The sequence below is a fragment of the Aptenodytes forsteri genome, unplaced genomic scaffold (assembly GCF_000699145.1).
Source record: "Aptenodytes forsteri isolate BGI_AS27 unplaced genomic scaffold, ASM69914v1 Scaffold55, whole genome shotgun sequence".
NCBI lineage: Eukaryota > Metazoa > Chordata > Aves > Sphenisciformes > Spheniscidae > Aptenodytes > Aptenodytes forsteri.
In genome coordinates, this window is record NW_008796063.1 from 11,156 (window position 1) to 25,047 (window position 13,892).

The 13,892-nt window shown below is 41.4% G+C and overlaps 1 protein-coding gene across 1 annotated transcript in view; it reads right to left on the reverse strand.

Moving 5' to 3' along the window:
* Positions 1 to 655: 655 nt before the first annotated feature.
* Positions 656 to 13,892, reverse strand: part of CALCR (calcitonin receptor) — a 65,761-nt gene continuing 52,524 nt past the window's right edge. The window contains exons 10-11 of the mRNA XM_009286336.1: positions 8,520 to 8,561; positions 656 to 877 (exon numbers count right to left, since the gene is read on the reverse strand). Coding sequence (XP_009284611.1) covers positions 656 to 877; positions 8,520 to 8,561 — 264 coding nt within the window. The remainder of the gene's footprint in view (positions 878 to 8,519; positions 8,562 to 13,892) is intronic.

Consider the following 13,892-nt stretch of genomic DNA (forward strand, 5'->3'; position numbering starts at 1 on the left):
CTTCATTTGTTTTATGCACCTGCTAATGGAATGGTAATATTTTGGGGTATCCTTTGGGGATGGTCATATTTTGGGGCATCCTCTGGAGATCATTAAGATTTGAATACTTTGGAGTGATTCTTTTTCTGTTCATCCGTTTGATTTGTCTTGCAATGTGCAAAATCTTTTAAGAAGTCATCAAGTTCATTAAAAGGGGAAAAGTAAAGGACTCCAAGCCAGTTACACCTTGTGAAAGTTGATAGTTCAAAACCCAGTGTTAAAGAAAAGTACTGAAAGCAAAAAGTGCTGAAAGTTTCCAATTGCAATGTACTGGTTCTTTCTTTCCTATTTGCTATGGGCTATCTGACACTGCTACTACTGTCAGATGGTAACTTCATACGGCCGGTATCAGGAGATGTGGAGATGACATAGCCTGGTGGGCAGGTCCATGTTCACTCCCTGCTGCAGCACACAGGAAGAAATGGTATTCCCAACTCGGCGTCAGACTCCCTCTATGCCATCATTGTCAGAGGCTGATGTGGTTTGAATATGATGTGTCCTTTCACCTGGTCTTGCCCTCTCCCGCAGTGGCTTGGATTTCCACACTCCCACGCTTCTCCCCACTTTGTTCACAAGCAGAATGTGAAATGATGTGTTTGCAATGGCTGGTGCTGAGCTAGGCAGATGTCTCTCCAGATTTTAATGCAACGAGTTCAGAGTCCTCTACGTATCTTCCATTTAACTGTTCATTGTTGGAATCATGATGGTACAGGTAAACAGGGACTTCTGTGATTGACGTTGCAGTGTAGGAGGTAGATCGCGTGGAACAGTGCTCTCGGCGCCTTTGGCCCCACTGGGTTTTGTACTGTGCCCATTGCCTCTTCAAGGCTCCCTGTACCTGTTAAAGAAACACATAGTTAGGGTGAAGCATAATCTAAACCTCTATAATTGTAGACATTTTAAAATATGCTGCAGGAAAAAAAGGAAAAGGAAAAGGAAAAGGAAAAGGAAAGGAAAGGAAAGGAAAGGAAAGGAAAGGAAAGGAAAGGAAAGGAAAGGAAAGGAAAGGAAAGGAAAGGAAAGGAAAGGAAAGGAAAGGAAAGGAAAGGAAAGGAAAGGAAAGGAAAGGAAAGGAAAGGAAAGGAAAGGAAAGGAAAGGAAAGGAAAGGAAAGGAAAGGAAAGGAAAGGAAAGGAAAGGAAAGGAAAGGAAAGGAAAGGAAAGGAAAGGAAAGGAAAGGAAAGGAAAGGAAAGGAAAGGAAAGGAAAGGAAAGGAAAGGAAAGGAAAGGAAAGGAAAGGAAAGGAAAGGAAAGGAAAGGAAAGGAAAGGAAAGGAAAGGAAAGGAAAGGAAAGGAAAGGAAAGGAAAGGAAAGGAAAGGAAAGGAAAGGAAAGGAAAGGAAAGGAAAGGAAAGGAAAGGAAAGGAAAGGAAAGGAAAGGAAAGGAAAGGAAAGGAAAGGAAAGGAAAGGAAAGGAAAGGAAAGGAAAGGAAAGGAAAGGAAAGGAAAGGAAAGGAAAGGAAAGGAAAGGAAAGGAAAGGAAAGGAAAGGAAAGGAAAGGAAAGGAAAGGAAAGGAAAGGAAAGGAAAGGAAAGGAAAGGAAAGGAAAGGAAAAGCTCCAGGTCTAATTCCATCAGGTTCAGTCTGCCTCTCTCCTACCCTCTGCTCCCAGCTCCAGAAGCAGAAGCAGTTGCTCAGCTCTCCACCTTAACTCCCTCCCTGCCTACCCTATGGCAGCAATTAGAGTTTCTGCAGTTGTTGCTGCTTATGATGAGCAGGTATGGGTTAGCTGTTCCCATAAGAGGTAAATGTGGAACAGATTGCTGCACAGGAACACAGTAGGATGCTGTGGTAGAAAAGGGAAGAGGAAGGAGGGATGTGGATTACAACTTGTCAGATGCTACAGCTGTATCCTTGCCCCTAGAATGGCTGATGCATTGTGATCCCTGAAGAAACTTAACCTTGAGTAAAACTGGCCATGAATGGCAAAGTGTAAGTACACTTCAAGAGCTTGCCAGGGCTAATTTTGTAGAGAGAAAGAGTTGGAGGATTAGTACAACTAAACAGAGATTTTGTTCTGGTAATTTAAGAAGAGGTTCTGTGCTGGCAAAAAAATAGCATTGGTCATAGCCCTCTGTGTAGCAAAGAATTTCAAACTTTGGACATTCATCTTCTAGGAATAAAATATTTTATTTAACATTTACATTAAAAGTGATGTTATATATGGCGCTAGGATATGACTAGTCCTGCCAGGGAATAAGAAGCCCTTTTCCAGCTGCACGTTCAGGCATGCCGGCACTCGCTAGCTCCTTCCCAAAGCAGGGAGTGGGTAAACCCTGGCTCTGTTCCTTCAGCTCAGCTATTTCAGCCAGCAAAATGTGAGAACAGGAGCAGTTTGCTGTAATAATCTGCTGTAAATGACCACCCCTCCAGAGGAAGGCAGGCGCAGGTGAGGCACTGTGATGACAGGAGTGTCCTGCAGTTTCCATGCTCCTGCTGAGGTGGATGTTGTATGCCATTTTTGCTCAGAGTAGTCTGAAGTCACTCTCTGGGCTCTGTGCAGAACAGGATCTTTGATTCATATAGATGAATCTGAATGGCTTTAATATTTCCCAAGTCTCCACAATTCTAATCACTCTACTAATATGTATATAGTAAAATGTCATCTACTGAAGACCCACAGCTGCCTGCAAGAAAGCTGTTTCGTGTCACATAAGGACAAGGCTTCATAAGGAATTGCTATGAATCTGAGATGCTTACTGAGTGTACAGCGCAACTATGCAGCATGCCAAGAATGGATATTTCATTTGCTTTGGCTTTTTATTTTTAATCCAAGACGCAAGCCAAGGTATGAGGAATGATGCTATAAATCCTTACTCATGCAAGTAGTTGCACTGACTTTAGTATGACATTTGCTGGACTAGTCCTTTAAAACTAACTGAAAACTATATCCATGTCCAGTTGCTAATACTAGCTCTTTTTTGCTATTGTTTAGCTTAACAAAGTAGTTAAGGGTTCTTTTCATCTGGGGAAATGTATTCCTATTCACCTTCTCCTAACACATAAAGAAAAGAAGACAAATGGCTGAGTGTAGGTTAATTAGATATCAAGCACAGAAAAGGCATATGGTTACAATGGAACTTTAATTACTGGGGCTGTGAGCAAAGCTTACTATGCCAATATTGACATTTAAAGTGAAATGTGGCATGCAGGGATATTTCATATCACACCATCGCCAAAGTTTATTAGTGAGAAAGAATTACTCCATGAAAGAGTAATGCAGTTGTAGCACATGATACAGAAATATGACACGTGAGGTAAACCCTGTAAAGATTTTAGTCACTTCAAAATTGTCTTTTGATGTTACAGTATGAATATTGTAGCTTAGTCACCCTAGAAGCTATGGGGAGGGACTGGAAGAAGAAATCTTCAGAAGGATTAAGTCAGTGACTTTCCCCAATATCACACTGGGGCAGCAGTTCCTGTAACCTATGGCCGGACACAATGAGGATAATGCAGAAATCTTGGATGTGCACAGCAGCTCTGCCCACCCACAGCCATCTCTCCACCACCACCACCGTGGTCATTAGTGCCTGTAGGCACTGCACACCTCTGGCCATCGCCTCTGCCCCTAAGTATCGAGTGTGTTTGCATTTCACAGCAATTCATCCATTCAGATTAATCTCAGCATCTTTAGTGAAGGTGGCAAGAACATGCTCTCACAGCTTTCCTGTTCCTCTCCTAGCCTCCCTTCCCCTGCCCCCTGCATAGACCCCAAGGCTTTGATTGCTCTTGCAAGGAGAGAAGAGCTGCTGTGAAGGTGATGAGCTCCTGCTGAGCTCTCAAACTGCTCTCAGTTGAGCTGGAGTCTGACGGGCCAGCAGGGCAACCATATGTCTGGAGATGATAACACGGTTAACTGAAGAGGGAAGAACAATGTCACTGAGACTTACAAAGCCTGCCGTGAGGAGCCTATAGTTTTCTTCTCAGAAGGGAGTGACACTTAAATTGTATGTTTGGTCGAGGAGAGAACAGACACATCCCTTCCAGTTCAGCCCATGATTAGAAGTGCCATTAGTCAGGTTTAAAAGGCTCCACAGAGCAGTGAGAGCACGAGGTCAAAGCAGCTGTGTTTTTATTCTCCACTGAACTGCTGGCCTGTACGAGAATCCAGCCACAAACGGATAATGGATAGTACAAGCTGCTGCACTTGAGTAAAACAATGTGTTAATCTAGATTTCTACCATGATTCCAAGGATCCCAGATGAGCATAATTCAGTGCCAACTAAAACTGTTTATGCATGGATTTCAAATGTGTAAGCAGCATTACCGAAAATCACATGCACAGCCATAACGTATTAACGACCAAGGAGGCTCCTGGGGACCGGGAGGGGCAGGGCGATGCCTGCTATGCTTTCCGCTGTGATAGCAGATGGAAGAAAGTAAAGTCTAAAGAAATGAAGAGCTTGATTTTATTTATTCTGCTCTTCAGGACTTAAAAGGTTTTTCTGTTCTCTATTAGCCATTCATGCCTCTTTGGCACACAAGGTGTATGGCTGGTTTTTTTCCAAACAGACTTTCCGTTTTGTTGGCCAGCCTTGCAGTCTAGAAGCAACCTCAGGCCTGGAAATATGGTCTGGTGAGCAGACTATTGCAGAGACCTTGTATCATCTGTACAACACTGTTGTTGGACAGAGAAACTACAGTGCTGCTGGACACTGAGATTTTATATGAAAATGCACAAGAGGATCTGTCATTTTAAAAGTCCAAAACAAATCCATTGTTTAGGTGTTCTTCCACATGCATGCAGGCATTGGTACAGCTTCTTATTACTATTTTTACATTTCTTTCTATAGATGGGCTCATGGTACTAAAGTGAGGTTGGTGAGGTAGTAGGCGATGAATGCAATATAAAACACTGTCAGGTGGTACTGAGTTTAGCATTGTTTGTCCTGGCCATACTTCATGTATTTCAGCCTTGAAGTTAAATATTCCAGTAGGAAAAAGTAAATCCCAGAGTATCCAGGCTCCTGTGATACTAAAATTAATCTCCTTGCCCCACACTGAATTTTCTCATGAGAAACAATTTTGAGCTCTATGGCAGCAGATGTATACAGCAGCTTGGAAACAATCTCCTACCATGACTGAAGACCAGACTGTGGCTTTGGTCTATGTCATACTGCACACAGCAAGACTGGGAAAAATTATCTCAGCTTAGTTCTCTTGGGCAGCCAAGCTCAGACCAGCACTCTGTTTGGAAGGACCTAATGCCATCTTGGCATTAGTCTGTTGCTGCTCCTCTATAGGTTTTGCGCCTTATATATCTACAGCTTGTGTAACTGCAGAAATAAATGGGACTTGGAGGAAAGGGGTCATAATCCTTTCATCCTCTCTTCTGGCACAGCCCAGCACAGCTACTGTAGTACATAAACTTCCTTGATGTTTATTGGTAATGTGCTGATGCAAATAGCACCAAACTGTCTTGAGTCTATATTGGAGAGGTGTCATCTTTGGCTCTCTGTCCACCTTAATGGGAAATTCTAAAAAAAGCTTCCCTTACTGTCTGGTAAATAAAATTTCCTATAAGAAAATAATGAGAGGGTTTCTCAGCATCCCTGCCATTGACCATGTTAGACAGTTTGCAAGTCTGCAGGAGATACAACAATTTTAAAAATGGCTCTAATGGTGAAAAGTACCCAAGCATCGACAAAAATCACACTCAACATGTCTGGGAAACCTGAATCCCCACAGCTGCTTGTTCTTACTGCCTGACACTGATGAATGTTTCTGATCAGTCACTCCATCAAGGAGTCATTAAACCTACATGCAGTCTGCAGCTACGCGGAGGTAGTTAAGCCATCCATGTGATTACTTATGGGAGCAGCAGAGTACAAAACTGAAAGCCACATTTCAATACCAGATTCATTTTAATCTCATTTTGGGCATCATCCTTTCCAGATGTGTTCTCTTAGTGATGGCTCGCTGACAATTCAAGTATCAAAAGTGGATATCCAGATGAGAGTCTTTCACAAGGAAGTGGTCGTTTTGCTGTAGGCTGCCAGATGTGTCAAAAAGGCTGTCAGAGGCGACTAGGGGTTTGGTGACTATTGCTGTTATTCAGGATTTGTATCCAGACTGTGCATCTTCAGTCCACATAAGGAACGACTGGCTGCTATGGCAGCTTCTTAGCAGCTGCTCAGTCAATGCAGAAGTCCACAAAGCGCAGCATGTCTCTGAGGTTGAACGTCTGAATATCATGTATGAATATGGTGCATTTTCTTAATCCAAATAGGTTTATTCTGAATTCTAAATTAATGTAATACAATACTTAATGGACAAAAGAGAGCCACATATTTATTTTACACTCATTTTCATTCCTGGAATATGGCTTTTAGTTTTCTGCCTAGCACACTATAGGTTAGTTCACATGACAGGTAAACTCATTCATACCCTGCAATCTAATTTTGAATTAAATGATACATATGGTCTGCCATGACGTTGGCAAGCAGATGCTCCAGATCTGTTCATCACTGGGTAACTTCAAAATTGTATTCCTGGAGTTGTAAAGGTGGATATGCTTCTCTGACATTGTGGCATTGCCAAAAGTACTTTGGAATTAGAGCTATCTGATGAAACATACCTAAGAAACAAACAGCCTTTAAGATACTTTACATTTTCAGTGCATTTTCTTGCTTCCTTTCCTCATTTTTAGCATTGCTACAGCCTTTCTAGGCACAAATCCATATGTTCTCATTAAAGTTGGAGAATTACAGAGTAATCAACCTTTTACTCTAAAGCTATAAAACATTAAGCAAATTTGTTTTGCAAAACCTAATCTGAAAAAAATGGAAGGTGACGCTGGGGAGAATGAATAAGGAAGAAGGCAATGTTCAAGACCAGGATTTTGGGGTAACACATTGTTTGGAGGCAAGCGAGGACACACTGGAGCACTGCCTGTATATAGCTATGCGGTCATTCCTATGGGGAAAGGATGTTTCAGAAATTGGCTGGCTGGTCTCTGCTTTCTCCGTGCCAGGTCCTCCCTACCAGGGAGAATCAGAAGTCTTTCTGTGTTTCCAGGGCATGGAGACTGGATTGTGCCAGAAAGTGATGACAGTAAGGGAGAAGGAGAAAGGTGGTAGTAGCCTGCAGATCCTGGGGACAGAAATGTGACAGGAAAAAATAGTTGTACGTCTCTCCAACTTTTTTGAATCAGACCCATGAAACCATGAACTTCTGTAGCATGATCTTTACAGCTATCATTTCACGTTAGGTTCTGGTGTGATTAACTGCTCACGTTTTGCCATTCTTTTTTATTGTCCTGAGAAGCCATGCTACAGAATTACAGTGGGAGGCCTCTAATCTTTTCTACTGTTGCATTTCTCTGTACGTTTATGCAGCAAGCCAGTCAGAAGCAAATGTATAACGATGTCGACCAGTGGTGGCAGAATTTAATACTCTCTGCCACCCCGAAAGTTCGCAAACCAGCCAGTAGCAACTTATCAATAGATACCTTGCTTCAAGTTGCTATCAAAACATCAGTGTGGTCACATCATTACTGGGAATTTGCTATCTTCTAATAAAACACAGGGATAAACAGGAGCATGAATATCTCTTCAGGTTGACATACTGAGTGTTAGCATCACAAAGCTTGGTCTGTACCTAATTCATCTGTTCTGGATTCAAATTTAACTTTTTAAAGGACTTTCTAGCTTTTCTAAGATATGCGGTGTTTTATTTTGCTACAGTTGAATGCTCCTAATGTATTGAAAAAACATTTTCTGCCAACGGTCTTTGGAAAATGGCTTACTGTAGGAATTTAAACGGTTCTTGACATATTTTAACCAGCTATTTTTTTGTAAAAAAAGTAGTGAAGTGCACCTAAAACCAGCTGTAGGTATATAAAATATTGATCCAGCTGATCAATATTCAAGATTGATTCAAGAGAATGGGAGACATCTTTGCCTGAAGGGTTTTTATTTCTCAGTTACTACGTGAGAAACACCGACCTTAAAAAGGCCAGTGCTAATCCTGAAAGGAGTGAAAGTAATCGCACTCCTCCAGGCTCCTCTGCTCTGACAGTGCTACTGGGGATGGCATCTGCCACAGCTCTGGGCCTGAACACAGCACACAGCTCTCCGTGACAGATCCCCGAAGATCCCCACTGCTTCTTATGGGGCATCGTGGTCCTTCCAGGTGATCCATCCCGCTATTCTGAGGCAGGAAGGGAAGTAGAGCACTTTTCTCCTTTACTTAGACCTCTGTCTCAAAATTGCAGATGGTAGGGGGAGAGTCTCATGCCTGTACCTCATTTGGTGCCATCTGCTTTGCAATGGTAACACTCCTGATTCATCTGCTCAGAGATATTCAAGTCACACTCTGCGCAGAGCTTTCAAAACTGCACACTGCTGCTTGCACAGAGAGTAAAAAGCGACTTTGTGGTTTCAAAGTTTGTAGCGCGACATGCTTCATTTCTGCATTGATGAACAATGAAGTGACTATTTTTCAAGTTCTGTTCATTTGCTGTATTTCACATGCTTACCTCACCATTGAAGAAGCAGAATATAGTTGCCACAAGTAAGCCCTAAGAGAAAGGAAAAGAAGAGTTTAGAGATCAGAATATATGATTTTTTTTGGTGTTGTTTGGACATTTGGACTCGAGGGATACAAGATGAAAACATTAGTCCACTCCCCTTGTGTCACAGACACTTCACCTAACCTCCCCCTCATTCACAGTTATGTTATTACAAAGATTTTTGTCCTTTCAACATGTTTTACCATTTTCTTCAATATTACTAGCATTTATAGATTATCTATTTTGGCTACGAAGTTATTTTTGTACAAGAGGCCTAGAGAAGGAAAATTAAATGGTATGTAAGGTAGATATCTTGCTTACAGGGGAGTACCACACTGGTACTGACTTTGCTGAAGAGATGGCAGAGGAATTGTGTCCTACATGCTGCCACTCGTTTGTCAGAGTGCAGTTACCCAGTTAAAAATGTCAGCCAAGGAGAATCCAGATGCCCCAGGAAGGCTTTAAATCGAACTGTATGTCAGGATAAGTGAGCTTGTATGTGGGGGATCACGATGGATGGCAGGGATGTGAAAAGAGGTACAAATGGCCAGGAAAAGGGGAAAAAACCCCACAATAGGTGAGTTAGAAGGTAGGGGACAGAGAAAAAAGAAGAAGAGAGATTGCAGATCATAGCTTGGTCCTAAATGGCTTAAAATTAATTTAATTATTGCCACAGTTTTTCAGATAATATTTCACTACTGCTACAAGATTAAACAGGGCCAAGCCAGAGACATGAGGTGAGAAAGTGTGAAATTAATAAGGGAGAAAATTATTACACACAGAGCCTGCCATTCAGAGACATGTAGTTACACTGGTCCGTGTTCTAAACTGCACTTGCTCTTATTAAAATAGCATTACATAGCATCAGTGGGAGCCAAATGCCTTCATTTTAAATTACTTAAAGCAGTTATTATAAACTAATCTTTTGGCAGTTTGTGAAATTGAGGGGAAAACTGCAATACAATAGTTTGTGTTCCCAAGGACTGCTTTGAAGAGCTTTACAGCTGTATCTTTTTTATAAACCCCCATTTAACTGATTACTAGTTAAATTGTAGCTAACGCTTTATAAAATGGCTTGGACTCTCAAGTGTATATTTTGGACCACAAACGTAGGGTAAGCAATAACTGTTTTAACAAAATGCTTATATATTAGAGTTATACAGGTTGGTTTGAAGAGGTGTTGACCACCTGAATTTTGGCAATTATTTTACTCCAATAACTTTTCTCTAATGCAGAATTTGTAATTTGACATGACTTCAAATATGAACACAGAAATGCATGTGCGAGGAGGAGGAAGGGTAGACATAGTGAGAAAATGAAAGTTTATTTTCATGTTTTGGAAAAACTGTGAGTATTCTCAAAAAACTCAAATCCCAGTATGCAATATGCAATGCACAATAGTTTGTCCATAAGCTCTGGTTTCAGAAACACCACAAAGTCAACCAAAATCTTATGCCTCTAAAGCAGGATTTTGTCAGACCACAGATTCCTAAATAAAAAATTTATGCAAGAGGAGCAAATGCATCAAAAATTTATGCAAGGGGAGCAAATGCATTACTTCCTGGTGCCCTATATTGATTTTCTCCTGCGCTGTGTGCGCTACATTGATTTGCACAGTCTTGTAAAACATCCGCTGTTGAACTGCATGGTACATGGTCTCAGCAAGGGTCTCACTATTTTGCTAAAGTGTGTTTATATTAACAACAGTCAGCCATGATGGAAAATGAGATGGATCTTGATCTCCTCTGGGAGTAGAGATGCTCGATGGACATCCCATGTGAGGCAGAGCGGATACAAAAGACACCAGGAGGAGAGAAAGAACCGGAGAAATTTTTCTAAGCTGTTCTTCAGTGAGAGTGTTTGGGGGGAATTTGGGAACTACAAGGCACCTAAAGGCAGAAATTGAACATGAACTATTGAAGTGAAGCCATTTTCCATTTCAGTTCCTGTATGGTATTTGAATTCCTCTGTTACATCCTGCAATTGCTCTACTTTTCTTCTGTTGGAGAGTGTAGTTCCCTGAACTAGTGTTTTCTCCAGACAATTTCTGACAGAAAAGCTAAAGAGGAAGCTGTGGTGATGCCTCATATCCTTTCAGTTTCTCTTCTGGTCTGGAGTGAGCTGAGAGCAGATTTGGCTCCTCATTATTTTGAGACCATGGATGTTGTACATCTTCTGGCTGAAGAAATTATTTTCTTTAGTTTGTCCCATATACGTCTGTCTCACTGCTCTTCTTCCACCAGCAACAGCCCTCTGGGCTCTGCCTTCTGTTTCTGTTTCTGTTTCTGTTGTTTCTGTTTCTGTTGTTTCTGTTTCTGTTTCTATTTCTTTGTTTCTATTTCTATTTCTATTTCTATTTCTATTTCTGTTTCTGTTTCTATTTCTATTTCTATTATTTCTATTTCTATTCTTATTTCTTCCAATTTACACATAAACTCTTGCCCATACTTCAGAGTACTATCGTTATCTTCAGCTGTAAAGCTACAGAGATATCTATAGCACATACCAGCTTTGTCTCTTCGGAGCCAGGAGGGCTTGGGATGATGATAATTTTACAGTGGATCTATTAAAACATGTGACAGACTGATGTAGGTTAATTATTTCATGTAAGGCCCACAGGTTAATTCTCATATCTCTTTGACATATGTCTTCCATATTGTCTCTAAATGCTGCTGGTTTTTGTTCAGGGTGCAATTCTTGTTGAGGATGAGATCTCTAGGTCAATTATATTTCTCTGCCACTGTGTGGAGTTGTTAAACTGACCTGTGATATATTGTCTGCTGACAGCAGGGTAACATTGGCTGTGGTATTGAAGGTGGAGATGAAGAATACATTGAGAGATTAAGGCCTTTAATGACTGCTTCTGAAATTCTTTATTTCTGGAACTGTGTGAACACCAGATGAATGTGGCTTTCAGCTGAATCATGCCTTAGGGATTGTCCAGACTCAGCAGCTCTCAGACCTTCATGTACCTTGTTGATGCCATAGTGAGTTTTTCCCTGTGTTTAAGTGCCTATACTGGTCCAAGGATATTCTTTGCTTAAGAGGTATTTAATTTGTATCTCACTCTCCCATGAGTGTCTTCAAGAGAAGTTCCAGTAATTTGCTCAGGTTAAAGAGAAACAAACAAAAAATACCTATGCAGATACTGCAAATTTACATGGGTTTCTGATACCTCAGTTGTTTTTCTTCTAGCTTTTGTCTCCATAAAACCAATAAAGCATATATAGATATGCTTTATTCATGAGCATGTCCCCGGCCTTTTTCTCTGTCCTAATTACACACTGTCTTGACATTTAGGTTTTACTGGAGTGATATATTCATTACTGATGGTAGACGATGATGGCACATGTAATTGTACAGATGGCCGTAATAAAAAAAAATTAGTTTCTGATTCTCTGTGTGAGCTTTGGTCTATGTCCATTCACCTCTCACTTCTGGATCTGAATGGATGGGGAAGAAAAAAAAAAAAAGCATGGCCAAGATCTTTCTTTCATTGAAGTGCTTCCCATTCCTATCTCTCTCATTTCAGCAAAGATAAGGAGCTTTGAGAAAAACAATACTGTGTTCCTCATCATCTTCATTCACAGCACATTCATACAACATCTCTGAGGTAAATGCATTACAAATTGTTCATTTATGTTAGGTTAAAAAAAATAAGCAAGGCAAAAAATGTGTCTGTGCAGTTTCTGCTGTTACTCAGGTGGGGAGATTGTCATGAGAGGGCTGAAGACGGCAGCCCACCTGCTGCAAAATGATGGAGACATCCCATCAGCCAAAGCTCACACTTTGCTTCTTCTCCCACTCTCTTCTGGAGGTTTCATTACTGTCATTTTGTACATTAATTTTTCATACAAAAATGGCACTTTGTAATATCCAGCTTTCAAAAAAAACAATTTTCCCCAACTTGTATTGGCTCAAAATATTAGAAAGTTTTGAAATTACTAATAATGCAAAGAAAAAAAGGAACAAGAAATTAAAAATCCCACTTATGTTGTCAAAAGCAGTCCTATGACCTTAAGTTTGAACAGAAGGAAAAAATGTTTCTAGTTTGACATCACAGAGGATATTTATTTCCCTTTAAATGGAGAAACAGATGGAATGAATACCTTCTAAAATGCCTTGAAATATCTTACTATTTTTAAGAGGCTACTTTTAAATGGGTTAATTTTGTTCTGCGTAAAGCTGCATAGAGAGTTAAATTTACAACTCAGAGGCAGGGTGGATATATATGTGACCCAAACCCGTGCCTAAAAAATACAAAATATCCTTTACACAAATGAGGCCCCTATGAGCTGGATCCTCCTGCCTGGCAGGGCTGGTGCTGCAGTCCTGAGGGTGCTCCTTGGAAGCTGCTGGGTGACACACAAGTAATCTTACTTGTGGAGAACGAAAACTTTGATTATCCTCCATTTAATAGAAAAAAACTTCTTATTTGTCAATAAAAACCAAGGCCCTTATGCTGAATAGCATTTTAATTTCTCATTAGAGGCAGACTTGCACATTTAGGGCCACAGTCAGCAAGATATTGAGAAGAGGAGCAACTTTAAGTGCTTGCATATTGCTGTTGATTCAGGGGCTATTTCTCCACCGCACCAAGTGGACCTCCATGGCTAAATCTTCTCTGGCATAGCAACAGTGCCATGTTAGGTAATGTGATAGCCTCTACAAACCCAGCTACAAGATGCTGGAGAGAGAATTCAGTGAGAGGGGACAGTTGGTGGAAGGAGCTTGCAAGCAGGAGTGTGTTAATTGCTGGGCTTGTTTGAGAGCATCTGGTGGGGGGGTCTATATGTGGGACTAACTGATGTATCATGGGGTTATTGCATTTTTCTACTCTTCTTTTTTTCTTTCGAGGCCTCTGCTATGGACCAAAATCAGAGATCAGAAGCTGGGATAATGGGATGTGCTCACTGGTAGCAGACCCTCTGACAGAAGCTCAGCACCCTGATCTCTTTGCAGCCTGGGACCCCTCAAAAGATGCACAGTGGTTCCCAGGGTGGAGGAAATGGCAGTGGCAGCCCCAGGGCCAGTGGAGGGAGGAGGCCCCAGCGGATTGTGAGGCATAAGCCACATCCCTCCTGCCCTCTCTTGCTGCAGAGACCTGAGTGTGGTTACAAGCAGGAAATAGGGCTGCTGCTGCTTCACTCCTTCGCAGGAGGCACCCTCTTTGCCCAGGTAGAATTATAGAATAGTTTGGGTTGGGAGGGACCTCTAAAGGTCATCTAGTCCAACCCCCCTGCAACAAGCAGGGACATCTTCAACTAGATCAGGTTGCTCAGAGCCCCGTCCAACCTGACCTGGAATGTTTCCAGGGGTGGGGCATCCACCACCTCTCTG